At 45.0% G+C, this 16,078-nt stretch overlaps 1 protein-coding gene across 1 annotated transcript in view; it reads right to left on the bottom strand.

The window, feature by feature from the left end:
- LOC109033380 (uncharacterized) overlaps positions 1-12,377 on the bottom strand; it is a 68,274-nt gene extending 55,897 nt beyond the window's left edge. Inside the window, exon 1 of the mRNA XM_019045969.2 lies at positions 11,660-12,377. Within this exon, the coding sequence (XP_018901514.1) occupies positions 11,660-11,929 (270 nt within the window). The 5' untranslated portion in view covers positions 11,930-12,377. The remainder of the gene's footprint in view (positions 1-11,659) is intronic.
- Positions 12,378-16,078: the final 3,701 nt, after the last annotated feature.

The following is a 16,078-nucleotide window of genomic DNA, read 5'->3' as shown; positions in this document are numbered from 1 at the left end:
TAAAACTATTTTAATCGCGAATAAAATAAAATAATTCTTGTCCGTTAATATGAGAAATTTAACTTATTCTTACACACAATTTTGAATTTATTTTACTTTTAACCTACCTGAAATCTTTACCTATGCGTCAAAGAAAATAGTGGTTTGAACATTTTCATTTCTTCACTTGACTCTTTTTCTTTTAAATTTGACTAGCTATAATTTTTTTTTCTTTCTTTCTTTTTAGAGACCTATTTCGAATTGAATTTACTGAATGTGGAAATCGTGAGCGAAATTCAAAAATATGCCAGTAATCAAATTAGACGCCTAGGAATATTGTACTATATATCTTTACTTTTAAACATTTTACGCAAATACGTCAAGTCCTGGCTCTCTCACAGAAAAGTTTTGAGTCGACGAAAAAAGCTGACAAAACGAGGCTGAATTTCCTAGAAATTCAGACTTACAATTAGTTCTACAAACACGCCTCGCTCGCAGCAAATGGAGCGAGGAGAAGTGATCAAAATGATGACGGATGGGAAACAAGTTTTAGTTCTCAGCTACTCAAAATATTTTCGTGGGCTAGCTCAAAACATTGCGCGAACATCGAGACTATTCACACGCAGATTAGAATGTTTGATCATACTCAAACAAAGCTCTTCAATTTTAATTCGATAGATTATTACGTGCGTTGATAAATCCATATACTACAGTACAGAGAATTAATAAAATACTAGCTTCATTTAGTTGAGTCAAGTTCATCAGAATATTTCAAGGTTCACAAGTACTTGACAATCGAACGGTCAGTATGCTCTGCTAGACGAACGGCTATTCTGCCGTGCTAAAGAAAAACGCCGTATGAACCTCAAAGCGTTGCCAAATTTCCATTTGTAAAAAAACCAATTTCCTACTAAGCTTATGAATGTTTTCCTTCCAATTTTTCAGGCGATTTTGTTCGCAGTTTCGCCGAAAGTTCCTGAAAATATCTAGGAAAAATATTCAAAACTTTCCTCAAAAATAAACAATTTATTGAAGGAAACTTGGCAACGCTCAAATGTTCATACGACACCTTAAAATTTTGGAGGTACCACAAAGTTAATATACTGGCTCACGTAGCAAAACTAAAAGAAACTAATAACGGTAAAATCCTGATGAACAATCCTTGAACTTTCGGCATTTACTTCCGGAATACCTACCCTTAAAATAAAGTTTAAAAAAACCGAAAAAGTGAGTTTTGGCATACTATTTTTCCTATTTTCGCATAATGATTATGTCTTCTTTATTTTACCACGACGTTACAGTGCGATAAGAGGTCAAACTGGTGGTTATAGATAAAGAATTTGTCGTCGTTATGCGGTGATTACCAAATCGAGAAGTTATTGAAGGGGAAAAGTAAAAAGAAAGGAGGAGAGAAAAAAATCGAATATTGCAGTGGAGATAAGATAACGTCCCACAGGATTTTGGAGTTGTCGGTGAACTCTGCTCAAGTCTCAAGTTGTAACAAGCGATCTGGTAAAATGCTGAAGAAGTCCCTATTATTGACACACGGCTCACCGCAGTATACGACAATATAATTTGACTCGTTCGATGAGAAGACAATCTAACTCTAAGGAGGGAAATTCTATTAATTATATTAAAATCCGATGGCTAAAATTCAACGTATCCCGAACAAAGGAACGGAACTCCACTCCAAGGTTGCAACATTGACTCAAACAAGTCGAATTTTCACAAGAATGTTCCTGGCAAATTTACGCCAATTTTTTTTTATTTTTTTTTTTGTTTTTTGTTTTATTTTTGCATGAGATCAGACGATAAATCAATGGAATTTTGAGTAAAAAATGCCCAAGATTTCCTTCGTAGAAATGCAGTACGAGATGGGAAATTTGGCGACATTGAAATTAAGTTACGTTCTTTCGTGCGGAAAACGACGAATGGTGAGCGTTAAAAAATTGTGGCAAATCATAATTTGCACGATTAAGTGTTATCAGTTGAGCACGCAAATGCAAGGATAGGCATGGAAGCACCTTACAATTCATGTCATATTCAGGGCACATCAACGGTATTTTATTTTCCGTAAAAACTGTGAAGAACTGGAATCAGCACCATTAACTTGTTAAATTTTACTCCAAGTATGGTCTTCTTTTCTGCCTCTGAATTTAAAACACTCTTCCTTCACATAAAGTGTCTTCATTTAATGTACAGGAAGTGTAAAAAGCGTTAGTGAATTATAATCCACCATCTGATTCATTGATTTCACATAAAGTCTTCATTCGGATTGTTAGTTAGCATTTGCTGTATGTCACGTGCGCTTCTATCAGTTGGCGGTTCACGTGAGTGAACTAGGGATGTTTATAGTTGACTCAGCATTTCGATAAAATCTGAACCTTTTTTCATACATCATCGATAAAAGAATGCTCCTTCAACTCAAACCAACGCGATGAGCAATGGAAGGATATACGCACTTGGGTTCAAACCCAACATGCAACTATTTTAACTCTGCGGTGGGCCGGGTTGCATACACTCGATTTTGCGGGCGGAATCTAAGATCTGACGACAGTCTACGCGCGCTCGCGATGTGCGGATACAGATCTCGCGATAAGGTGTATTGCCGTGCTAAGGAGGAACGCCGTATGAACATTCGAGCGTTGCCAAATTTCCAACGATAAACTGTTCATTTTGGAGGAAAATCGTGAATATTTTTCCTTGAAATTTTCAGACACTTTAGATCAAATTACTAACAAAATTATCTGAGAAATTGGCAGAAAAATATTCGAAAAATTTCCTGAAAATGATTTGCTAGGGGAAATTTGGTAACGCCTGGAGGTTCATACGGTGTTTTTCCTTAGCACGGCAGTATACACAGGTGCGATCAGTGTTTCCGTTGAGCGTAAGGAACCCGGTACTTCGTGGAGTTAAAATAGCTAAATTTGTCAAAATCCGACTTCGTACCTTCTTCCACTGTTTTAAGCTCAGTGCACTATTCGAATGCCGAGTTCGTGGTTCGGAAGGCATCTCTGTTAATATCGAATTACAATTCTGTGCGACAGAGAGCTGGAGGAAAACTCTTATTGCAGCCATACTCTGTCGCGAAAGCTGTAGGCGGATCTCAGATTCGCCCGGAATATCGAGCGTATGCAACCCGGCTCACCGCGGAGTTAAAATAGTTGCATGTTAGGTTCGAACCCAACTTCGAATGCTCTCCCATTATTTTAAGCTCCGCGCATTCGCCATAAGAGGCATCTCATGTAGTTTATATCGCGTCATTTTGTTCGTGATTTTTTACTTTTTCTCTGTTAACTGAGGAGCCTTCCCTTCAGTTGCCAATATCTCTTAAAAATTTATCTATAAAACTCTACTCTATAAATAAAATAGGTACACATATTGAATAATGTCTGTGTGGTAAGTAGAGAGATGGAAGAATACAATTAATAACTTTTAAGCGCTGTACTAATAAGTCGAGACTTAAATCAGTTCTGCCGTGCTAAGGAAGAATGCCGTACAGAAATTTAAACGTTGCTAAAGATCCCTGCCCAGGAAAAGCATTATTTTCAAAGAAAAATCATAGTTATTTCACCTGAAATTTTCAAAACATTGGATAAAATAGCGAGTAAAGTTCTCTGAAAATGTTTAAAAAAAAAACAAAAAAAAAAAACAAAAAAAAAAATCAGAAGCGTTTCAGAAAATGTGTATTTTAAGAGGAAAGTTTGGCAATGTTTGAATGTTTACGCGGCGTTTTTCCTTAGGACGACAGAATATTGTTCTCGTCTGCGATCTTCAAAACCTCTGCCTACACAACAGGTGCAGTGACCTGACATCGCCGGAGCCACGGGCTAGGATGCAGGTAAAACCGGGGAAAGTCGAATAACGGTATCTCATGCACAATGCAAAGTCAGAAACAATTAGCGCTAAACCCTGTGCCTTCTCGAATGGTGCTTATCGACGTCACAGAGGCGAGGGTAAAATCTGACCAGTGCTCAGAATGAAGTATGAGGGTGAATATTCCCTCACCCTCGCGATTTATTACCAAAGTGACAAAATTCCATGACTTTTCCTCCATCGAAAACCCGAATGCATGAAAAAGTAATAATTTCTACATATAGATATACCGCGTTCAGCAGAAAGGAACCAATCCACATCATATAGTGCCAAATTTAATTATTTAGGCGTTTTAAAAGAGAATTTGCAAGTGTCTGAAAGATGATGAACTTCGTGTTTAAGTGGAAACTAATGAGTGAACTGAACACGAGGATACCCTTGGTTCATAAATTGAACAATTATTGGAGAAGATATGACAAAATGATCTAATCTGCTAAAATACATGTGTTTAAATGGGAAATGCCACCAGATGACGTCACTAGGCGGTGCATTTTTTCACTTTTAAATCTATTTTTATACTATTTCCCTTATCATAAAAAAAGTATAAAAAATACTGTGAAATCAGCTCATTAAGCTCTTTCAGATGAAGCAATAAAAAAATTTCGTGCAAATTCTCCATCCGTGGCAAATTTTATTACCTACTTGGGCATTTTAAGTTTTTACATGAAAACGGTTTTGCGGATTTTTGTGCAAATTTCAGTGAATTTTCAGCATAGTGCGAAGCAAGTTCTTAAATTTTACAAAGGAGGCCGCATAAACGTTCTCTTGTACTTATAAATTGCCCAATTAAATTTGGCAATGGCTAATGGCTCTTACGGCGTTCTTCCTAAGCACGGCAGTGCTCTGAAGTATTGATTAAGATGGCGGCCGAATCATTAGGTACCACCACGCAAACCACCCTTAATAAAGTTTTTAAAACCAAAGCTCGCTCCGTAATGTGGGTCCACAAATAAATCGGATGGGATCGATCAGTGATCAGGTGATCAGCGAGAGGATGCTGGAAAAGGTGCGAAAGAGAATCGATAGTGAGCGAGATGACACAACAGAGAGAGAGAGCGCCAGTTGAACGTGAGATAAAGCAAACAATAAATTGGGAGGAAACTATTCATGGCCGGACGGGGTTGGTGATCGTGGAGGGGAGGAGGGCGGGAGAGTCACGGTCGGCTGTTGTGGCTCGGCCGGGGGGAGGGGGGGGCAAAGAGAGAGGGGAAGATTATGGCATGGAGTGGAGGACGGAGGTGCCGGATGGGCGAACCGTTCAAAACGGCTGCGGCAACGCGACTCGTGGAAGAGTTCCGTCAAAATTCGAAATAATGAAGGGAAGACACTCCCCCTCCAATAAACTTGTATTGTCTACTTACCTAAAAATGTATTTATTAAAAAAAAAAAAAAAAAAAAAAAAAAAAAAAAATTAACACGTTGTATACTTGTTTAAGTAAATAAATAAATAAAAAAAAAAAAAAAAAAAAAAAAAAAAAAAAAAAAAAAACCCGAAGAAGTGGCCAGAAGTGTAGGTAACAAGGTGGAGAAAATGGTGCTGGGTCCACACCATTTCGCGGGGAAACAAAGCCAAGAAATTCCAAGAATTAAAATTATGAATAAATTATTTTGAATCTACTTTTAATTTTTGGAATTTCTTGGCTTTGTTTCCCCGCGAAATGGTGTGGACCCAGCACCATTTCTCCACCTTATTTTGGTATTTTCATTCCTCAGTTACCTACTTTAAAAACTTACCTATGATATTTGTTTATGATTCGAAATTTCATAACTAGGTATATGTTTGGTTTCAAAAATCTTTTTTACACCATCTTGCATAACTTTTTTGACATTTTCAGATTATTTAAATACTTTTTTTTTAATTTTTAAAAGCTAAAATTACTTATGTAAGTTTTTATAATTTATTTCAGCTTTGTCTAAAATTACCTATTTTCATATTCTTGGTGGTTTATTTTATATTCTTGTATTATTACATCTATCTATTATGTTGAATTTTTCTAATTATTATTTTTACAATTTTTTTAAGCATTTATGTGCCCTCCTTGGTACCTAGGTACGGGCATTTCTTTACTTGAATGTATTTACTGTTTTATGTTTGTACTTTTCACACTCCTTATTGTCGGACGCTGTGCTGAGCGTCTAGCAAAGTTTTCGGGGGTAAAAATATCCTTTTTAAAATTTTCAAGTTCATATTCTACGTGCAAGAAAAAAAAAATACGAGATTATTGCACAACTTGAAGGTGGAAAAATTCGTTTTACATCTTAATGTTACTTCTACAGATTCAAACAGATTCAAAGTCGCAAAACTACATACGAGCTTGATAAACAAGAATGCAATAACTGACAGATGTAAAACATCGATAAACGATTGATACTTTTGCCGTTCTCTTTTTAAATTACAATAGGAGTTCGTAAGAATTTACTTAATCTATAGATAGCATTCCATTAATATTAGAATTTTAGGATAACGTCACAACACGGCGAGAAACATATTTTTACGGCCGTTAAACGACTCCATTGCTCAGTTGCCGTAAGTCTGACCGCCAGAAGAAACTTTACTATTTTCGGACTCGATTTGAAGAGGAGCTTTCGTTTTCCAGTGTGAAATTACTTTTTGAAGCGTATGTTCCCCTAAAAAGTTGCACAGGATTTGAGAGGGGGGGGGGGTACCATCTGACCTCGGCTGATCCGAAAGGGCGCTCTTGAGGTAAATTTAGGCGAAACTGATCTGGACACCACACCGCCATTTTGCGGACCCGCAGAATGACCATTATGACGCAATACCACATCTATTTTGAAACAAAAAAGTGCAGACTCTACACTTGGTGTTGAGACGCCAAAAGTTTACCTTCGAGGTGGGGGAAAACCTCTCCCTTCAAATTAAATACAGAGTGGACTTTCCGGTGAATACACGATTTTACAGCATTCCGCGGAAAAACTGATGAACTGGAAACAACGGTGCCAGATCTGAGGAGTAAAAATAAGTGACCTATTCCACGCGTAAAATTCTCCTTTTTGTTCCGACTTGGCATGCTACTGACCCACGGCTAAGATACAGGCTGTTACTAGTTTCATCAGGATAATTAGAAATTTACGGTTCCTTCACTGCGAGCACAGGGTTCCTTCGTTACTATTTATAAAAATGCGGGCTAAGGCAGGAAGGGGAGGTTGAGAGGGTACGTTCAACAAACCCACACCTACACGCATGCTCTCTTTGGTCGAAGCCTGCGTAGATTAAAAAAGCTTGCACTAATCGTATGCTGAAACCATGAATCTGCAATGACACGGTTTTTTGACTGGGGATTTTCTCTGACTTTTCCCGAGGCTCATGTGAGGAAATTCCGGGATATTTTATTGGATAAACCAACACGTCGAACGCTAAAATTCTTCAACGTTACCCTAACAACTGGCGAGGGTACAACAACCAGTTACCCTATCAACCCTCCCTAGGTATACTTAAATTTCCTGCCTTTTTTTGCTTTAACCCCAAAATCATTGCCTACGGTCGCCAAATTTCCCTGACGTCATCCTGACTATTTGATAGATTTCTCGGAAATTTAAGAGAACATAATTTCGTCTAAAATTCTTGATTCTTTCCCTAGGTGTACTTAAATTTCCTACCTTTTTTTGGTTTAGCCGCAAAATCATTGCTTGCCATATTTCCCTGAGCGGGGCGATTATTGAAATTTCTTGTTTGTCGGGACGACATAGATGACATAGGTTAAAAGGCGGAGCGTGATTGGTCGGCTATGTCTTATCGCTGCTTTGTCGTGCCTTTGTCAGGTGGAATGATCGACAAGCTAACGGCACCTCTTAAGTTTCCGACAGTATGTCGATCATTCCACCTGACAAAGGCACGACAAAGCAGCGATAAGACATAGCCGACCAATCACGCTCCGCCTTTTAACCTATGTATCATCTATGTCGTCCCGACGAACAAGAAATTTCAATAATCGCCGCATCATTCTGACTATTCGATAGATTTCTCGGAAATTCAAAAGAACATAATTTCGTCTAGAATTCTTGATTCTTTTCCTGCTATTTCTCGATTTCCTAGATGAAAGGTCCAGGGAAAATCTCGAGGTTTCCTATCTTTTTCCTTCATATTCTTCTGGAAAAACTGCACTTTAAGTATGCCAGCGTTAGGGGAGAAAACATAAATGTTTTCATCAACATGGGTCTCATAATTTAAAGGCACAATCAAGGGGACCACCAAATTATAAAATAACCCGCGGCTTAGCCCCCTGACAGCTTCGCGCCTGAAGCATGGGCTACTCTTGTTATTTTATATTGTAGAGAAATAAATAAAATAAAATAGAGTGAGATATGATCTCCAAGCGGAAAGAAAAGGCGCATATGTTCTTTGACGCAAATTCTCCGATTTTCCGGGACATTTTTATCCCTTGCTAATCCTGACAACTCCCGGATTTCCCAGGCTTTAGGCATAATATTGAAGGCGCGAGAGGCCACAGAAGGTCAAGACTGAATTTCCTTGACTTTTCCGAGTTATTCCTGACCACTTGAGGGAGAATACCCTTACTCATCCATTACTTATTAAAAAACCCTTATCATTAAAAATAATTAAATTACCCTTAATCATTTTAAGAAGTACACAAACTCGGGTTGCCACAGGATTTAGAAGATGAGATTCCCTCATGATGATGATGAGATGACATATTTTGGTGAAATTCCCTGACAATTGAAGGTATACCAGATGGTTGACAAGACATTATTAGAAATAGTTTTCAGGCAAAATGTGTTTATCGAAACGTCGAATCCGTTCCAGACAGCAAATAAATGTATGACCCAACAATTTTTCCCTAAAATTTCCAGGTTTTCCCTAACTTTTTAAAATTCCTTGAAATATCTCGGTTTTCCCTGACTGTGGCAACCCTGAGAAACAAATTGAGCTGGATGATAAGTTGAAGCTTTAATACATACCTAACAAGAAAAAATTCGGCACTTACGTGAAAGAAATTTTCCCGATTTCCCCTGACTTTTCCTGGATTTCCTGCCCGGGTAAGAGGGGAAAAATTTCGCCATCCGCAAAAACAAACGAAACCATGGTTCAATACCAGTTCCAGTAATGAAAATCTAAAGAGTCCTTAACTACGGGCAATATTCTGTACTTTTTCCTTGACTTTTCCTAGTTTTCTCTAACCCTCGCGAACCTAGTACCTAGAGAAAATCCACGAGTGCCGAGCAGGGAGCAGGAATTGATAATCACGAATGGGTCATTATCTTCAAATCACAAACAAGGTCAGAGACAATGAATGCTTTACAAGTAGTGATGAACCTGACTAATGTCTCCGCAATTAGAGCATTCAAGGAAGCCTGCATTTGCATTTTCAAGAGAAAGTTGGCTGCATTGGAAAACCTGCCAATTGTTTCATTTTCATAACGTTGATATGCGGAACGCCTGATTCAACGAAAATTGAGTAGGTGTCTTTAAAAATGCATTGATAGGTGAAGGGGATAACATCGTCAACTGAATACATATTCCTTGTAGATTGTTGTTAACATAAGCACCAATAATAATATTAAAAAAAAATCACAACTGACTTCCTCGGCCATTTTTAATTTTTTATTTGAAATACTACCAACAATGGGACTAAATATTATCATTGGTTCACTTGACAGTTCACCTAGCAAAATTCTTCCGATCACATAAAAATATATTTTTCCAACAGGACAGGTCGTGCTCTATGGAGAAAAGACTGATTACTTGATGTAACTACCTACTTCTCCTTCTTTTCTTTTGCATTTTACAAAGTTTTTTTTTGCTTGCACTAAATAATGAAAGAAAAAGGCAAAAAAAGAGGAAAAAAACCACTTGACTCGGAGCTTTATTAGTAATTGAGGAGCAAAAAGTATGTTTGGAAACCAACTTCAAACAAAAATTATCAGAACTTGTATTTGATACACTTATTTGGTATCAGTAGGTCAAAATATTGCAAAATATAGGGGGGAAGATAGGTAAGTAAAAATGTTCAGCAAATTTTGCATAGATTTCATGTGAAATGGCTCTGCTCCAAGAATAACCGACACAGATATCAACAACCTTGACCAAAAGTAAAATAAATTACTTGATTATAAAACTCAAAACATTTAAGTAAAGTTGTTGAAATGGAAATGTTACTCGGAATTTCTTACCGATCTCAATGTGAAAACGATTCAAAACTTAAGTAATTGCCATTACAATTTGTACGCCTATCTTCAAGTCTAAAACACTATTACCTATTCATCAAAAAAAGTCCATCAATTCATGAAAGAATACTTGAGAGAAATGATCTTTAGAGAAACTGCAAGCTCGCTCATCATCACGGCAGTTCTAAACCTACACAAAGGAGAGTTAGATCTAGCAGTCAGTGGCCGCGGAAAATACTTTTAGTCATATCAAAAGGTCACTATGAACTTACGTCATCCTAGCAAAAATAGTAAAATTACTAGTTTGAGGCTTCAGGGAGTGGTTTTGCAGATTCTTTGCACCCAATCACAATGTTGTACTGATTTTTTAAAATACTTATTACTTGCAAATACAGGGCAGTAGTTGAACCCAATAATTGATGCAACAATCATCTCCAATACAAGCAATTATTAATAAAAGCTTCCCTATATTTCAGTCTGATTAGTGATAAGTAATTTCAATAACTTCCCTCCGCTCTCTCCACATTTTCTACTTAAACAGTCAATAATATGAAAATGAGTAGAACTTAACATGAAAAAGCTTAAGAGCAATTTTGTTGACATATCCTCAAGTCAAGTCAAGGTTTTAGCCGTAAACATCGTCATTGCATTTGGAGTACCTACTAAATTGCAAAGATGTGCGACAATGAAGTTTTTCTTGTATAACAAAGCTCAGAGGAATTTTTGGCAGGTTAAAGTCGTGAGGGTTAGTGTTAGAGAGTAACAAAATTTCTGATGTGGTTGTAAATAAAGAATGTTGCGTGTATATAAACATACCATGATTATGAAAGTGTCCGTTCTATAATTATTGATTTAGCGTTTGGATCATCATAGATTGTGACGTTATCAGGGATAATGCATAGATTTGCTTTTAATGAGTATAAAGTAGTACATGTTTGAATCAACAGATTCAGAGATTTACAAAGGTATCCATCGTTTCGAGAAATAAAAATTCAATACTCAGACGTCCATAGAAAACTTAGAGCAGAATTTCTTAAAAACAAACTTCATAATGAGTAAAGGTTTACAGGAAAGTAGAGTCATGATAGGGTGAGAAAGGGGTAAGGGGGGTGGAAAGTTAGACAAAGAGCCCTACTTACATGCCCCCTCCAGTGAGATACATTGATCGCCTTCTCAAGTAATTGATGAAATTAAATTAGCCATTGACTTATCAAAACCTCACTTTATAGGAAAGATTGAATGTATTACTGCTGAATTATTCATAATATATACAAAAACAATAAGTCATACGGCATAAAAATAAGTACCCAAGGTCGTCAACTTGTAAACAATCAATTAACAACAACTGATGGCCGTGTAAACCTGCAATTGGACAATGATAACACTATTTAAGTGCTGGTAGCAGAAAAAATCACAGCTATGTGTGTGTTTATCACAGTTGACTGGATGGTGAAAAATAGTTGCTGCAATATGATGGTAATTATTGGTGAGGCAAAACCAAAAACATGCGTAATCAGACTGCGGACTTCAAATTACCAACTTTCTCTAAATAAAATTCTGGCAGGGTGAAATTTAAAAATTTTAGATCAATTAAACAGGTTAGGTAGGAACTATATCACACATATGAAGAAAACACAAAAGAAATAGTGGTTGTACATACCTCTCCATGGATGTAATTTCTACCCTCCGGGGTGTTTTCAGGCAGTATGTAAAGGCGAACACTTGCAAGTGTCTGCTCACTAGTTTTATCCTCCCACAGTAACTGTAATTCACCAATGCTCACTAAATCCGAATCATTCCATAATTTCACGAAGAAAAACTCACTTATAGCAAGGATATTAGGTTTGCCATTTTTGGAATATTTGAAAGCTTTGTAAAAGGTATAAGGCCCATGTTGCCCACAAGGTGAACCAATTAATTTGAAGTCCATTACAAATAGAGCAGTTAGATATTTTCATTAAAAAATTAAGGGGGCATCAACAAAAGAAATGGGTTTGGGAGACATGTTGAAGAAAAACATTACCACACACGGCTCAGAATAGAGATCTACGCACATAAAACCCTTTGGATCAAAATTTCACGAACGAACCCGCACAAACACGCTAATTAGGGTTTCAGCACTTCCGAAATAATTAGAATGTTTTTCCACCATCAACACGGGCCGAAACTGTTACAAATTCACACCTTTTTTACGCTTCATAGTCGGAGATACGGGAAAATGCGATTTGAGAATAGCTAACGAGCGTACAGACGAACAGCAATTGTTTACTTAATGACGTCATGAACTTACAGTATTGTAGAAAATAGAAAAATTTTAATACATTCAATGGGCCGATGCATGGATTCCCACAATGCCTTGAAGTTGACTTTTATCGTCTTCTTCTTTTTCCTTTTGTTCGGGCTGTGGACGAGTTTTATCCGCCACTCCATCGGTTTCCGTTGCTCATCAAGCAGCGATCTGGCCGCATGCAGCGCGCTCATTGGCTGAATCGGGAATCGTTGAGAAATTACCGAAATAGATTGTTTGTTAAACTATGGCTACTCTTGAATCTATTAGACTATTCAAGTTTGTGAGAAGACCTCGGTGAAAGCGTTCTTAAATTTTAGATAATTTTAGGGCCTAGCTCTTCAATATTCGGCATGGTATTTCCTCACCTACCTAATATTTTAGTCCTTAGCGGCATCTGAAAAACGCTTATGCTTTTGGAGGTAATAAAATAGACCTCAAGTTTTGACCTCCAAAAATTGTATTGATTCTATCCATAGATTGCGCCATGATCATTGGAAGTGTGGAAAGGCACACTACCGCTCGATTTCGGAAATGTCGTCTCAACACCATTTTGTAGAATTACTCCACGCTCTCATTGTCGGATCCCGTTGTAAATGGCGGGGCGGGAAAGGGGGGGGGTCGGGGCGTGCGGGCGAGGGGGAGGACGCGCACCCGTCGGAGGCGGCCGTGGAACGGGACGCGGAGGGGGGGCCGGGACCTGACAGGGGTAGAGGGGGGGTCGTATCGCAAAGGTCGGGGGGAGGTACTCCCCGCAGGGAGGGGCCAGCCCACCCCGACGGGGGCGGACGGGAGCGCAGCCGGGCGACGGCGCGGACGAAGGGGCGGGGGGGGGAGGTGACGGAGGGCGAAGCGATGGCGGCAGACGGGGAGGGGGAGCGGACGGGTGAGAGGACGAGGCGGGACCCTACGTCGGGCAACGGGGGCGACGGGGACAAGCGCGGAGAGGGCCGGAGGGAGGGGGGTGGCGGCGAGGCGGAGGGAGAGGGGGGCGGAAGGGCGTAGTCGGTTGCAGGGAACGTCACGCAGAGGACGAGAAGGCGGAGACGGGCCGGATTATACATGCCGCCCGAGGGTCGAGGCTCGGCGGAGGCGGAGACGGACGACGAGCAATGCCGGCAGGATCGGAGGGGAGACCCGGGAGACGCGAGCGACCCCCGATAGCACCGAGAAAGGAGGGGGTGACGACCGAGAACCGGGCGATGGGGGGAGAGGGCGGGGGGGGACTGGAACGCCCCAGGTGAGGACGGGGCAGAAGGGGACCGGTAGTGCGCAGAATAGGGTGCGGTACAAGGGCGGAGACCACCCGTCAAGTGGCGGGACCAGAGGACGAGACGGGGCAGGCAGGGGGGTCGGAAAGGCGCGGGGGGCAGGTGGGGGAGACGAGGACCGTCGCGGGTTGGGAGCGGGAGGACCAGACCAGACCGTGGCGTGGGCGTGAGGGGGGACGAGCACGGCCAGGACTAGGACCGGCTACGGGTAGGCGGTCGGGCCTGCACCGTGAGGAGGAGCAACGCGCAACCTTCGAGGGAGGGGCCGGTGCACAGCGCTCCGGAACGCAGGGGACAGCGCTGCACCGCCCTGCGACCGGGGACACGTGGCGGTCTCCGGGCAAGGCCCGGGGGCGTGGGGGGGGTAGTTAGATTGGAGGGGCGGGACAGGACGGCGACGAGCGCCCGTCGCTAGGACGGGGACCGGCCACCCGGGCGGCACGTCCCGGGAGGAAGGGCAAAGGGGGGGGGAAGCGGAAGGAAATGGGGCGCGACGGGGGTACGGAGGGGGGAGGAGCGAGAGAGCGCGGGGCGGATGCGACGCACGGGATACCGGGTCCGGACGGCGCGCGGAGGGGACGGGCGAGAGCGCCGCAGGGGGCCCGCCCGGGGGCGCAGGGGGAGGAGCGGGGGGCAGACGGGGAAGGGCCCCCCCCCCCCCCCCCCCCCCCCCCCCCCCCCCCCCCCCCCCCCCCCCCCCCCCCCCCCCCCCCCCCCCCCCCCCCCCCCCCCCCCCCCCCCCCCCCCCCCCCCCCCCCCCCACCCCCCCCCCCCCCCCCCCCCCACTGAGGAGGGGGGCGTTACGGGGTCACGACGAGTGGACGTTGCCTGGCGGCGCGAGGGGGCGTCCGCGGCCAAGGGGCGGTGCGGGGTAGCGGGGGCGCGGGGGGACGGTCGCGCACCAGTCGACCGAAGCAGCGTCAGGGAGACGAGGCGCCCCGGTCGAGGCCAAGGGGGTAGTTTAGGGGGAGGGGGGACGGAAGCAGGCACGCGGCGAGGGAGCGGCGACCGGTGAAGGGCGGTCCGCCGGACCGCAGGCACAGCGAGAGCACGGGGGGGACAGATTCAACGGGGGTAGTCCTCGACTGGCGACCAGCCGAGACACGGGCGGACGGGAGGGCGCCGCGCCCCCGGTCACGCGGACGGGGAGGGGGTAGTTTCCGGAGCGGCGGGGGTGGCGGAGGGGCGACGGGAGGCAGCCGGGGGGGGCGGCGCCGGAGGGCGGCACCCCCGCGCCCCGACCCGGGGGGTAGAGGGCCGAACAGGCAGCGGAGTGAAGAGGCGGCGTCGAGGGGAGGGGGGTTGTTTTGGGTAGGTCCCACAGGCCGACCCACGAGAGGGGAAGACGCGGTGGCCCAGGGGGCTCGTTTGGGGGGCGGAGGGAGCCGCCCCGACGCGGGACCCGGGAGGGAGGGACCCGGAACGAGGGGGCGAGGAGGGGAGCGGAGGAGGGTTGCGGAGAGGGACGGGGCGGTAGGTCGAACGGACGAGGAGACGGGCGAGCAACCGTGATCGATCGGGGGGCGACGTGGGCACCAGTATGAGCGGTGCCCGTCAGGGGGGCGGGCGCAGAGGGCGGAGGGGCGCATGGGGGTTGTTGAGCGGGAGGAGGGGCGAACACCAGGGGAACCGAGGGGTGGGAGGCGAAGGGAACAGTGCGCGGGCAGGAGAAATGGGGGCGGACGGGACGGGGGGGGCCGGGGCGTGCGGAGGTAGAGGAACTATTCGCGGGGGAGGGCGCGTGTACCCCGCGGCGACCGAGGAGGACGGGGGTTGTGGTAGCCCCAAGACGTCGCCAACGCGGGGCAGATGGGGAGCAGCCCCGGGGCGGGGACCGATGGAGCAAGCCGACGTGGGCGTGTAGGGGGTTGCGGCCCACCCCGGAGGCAGGGGAGAGCGGCAGCGCCCACCGCGGCCAACGGGGGGGAGGGCCACGCGGGACCGGGCCAACAGGTGGGCGAGAGGGGACGCCGCCCGGGAATGGCAGGGTGGGGGGTGGTCCGTCGAGCCGAGGGCGCCAGGCGGGCCGCTCGGGCCCCGGGCCGGACGCCATCGTGGGAGGACGCCCGGGGACGCTTCTAGAGGGGGAGTTGGGGGACCCCAGGGGCGGCGGGCGCCGGACGGGGGGGCGAGGAGGCGACTCAGGGCACACCCGGGGCGTCGGGGGAGGTTGCTAGGTTGACAGGGCCGCGGAAGGGGGGGAAGGACGAAAACCTGTGACCCCAGCTCCGCCGGGACGGAAAGGGGCGGGGGGGGCCGAGGAACGAGAGAGACGAAGGGTGGGGGTGAGGCAGGTCACCCGGAGGGGCCCGCGCCGGAAAGGGGAGGAGGAGCGAGCCGGCCCGGACAGACACCGGAGCCACTAAGGGCCTCTCCCCAGCGGGGCTCCAGCGGGATGAGGGAGACAGAGGAGGGGGTAGTTTGAGTCGAGGGCAGCGGCAGCCAGGAGGGGGGGGGGGGTCGGGCCGGTCTGGGCCAGGGCCAACACAACGGCGAGGAGGCTGCTCCCCCCAGGGCCCGC

Source organism: Bemisia tabaci, chromosome 10 (genome assembly GCF_918797505.1).
Source record: "Bemisia tabaci chromosome 10, PGI_BMITA_v3".
In the NCBI taxonomy this organism is placed as follows: Eukaryota; Metazoa; Arthropoda; class Insecta; order Hemiptera; family Aleyrodidae; genus Bemisia; species Bemisia tabaci.
This window is presented reverse-complemented; position numbering and strand designations above follow the sequence as displayed.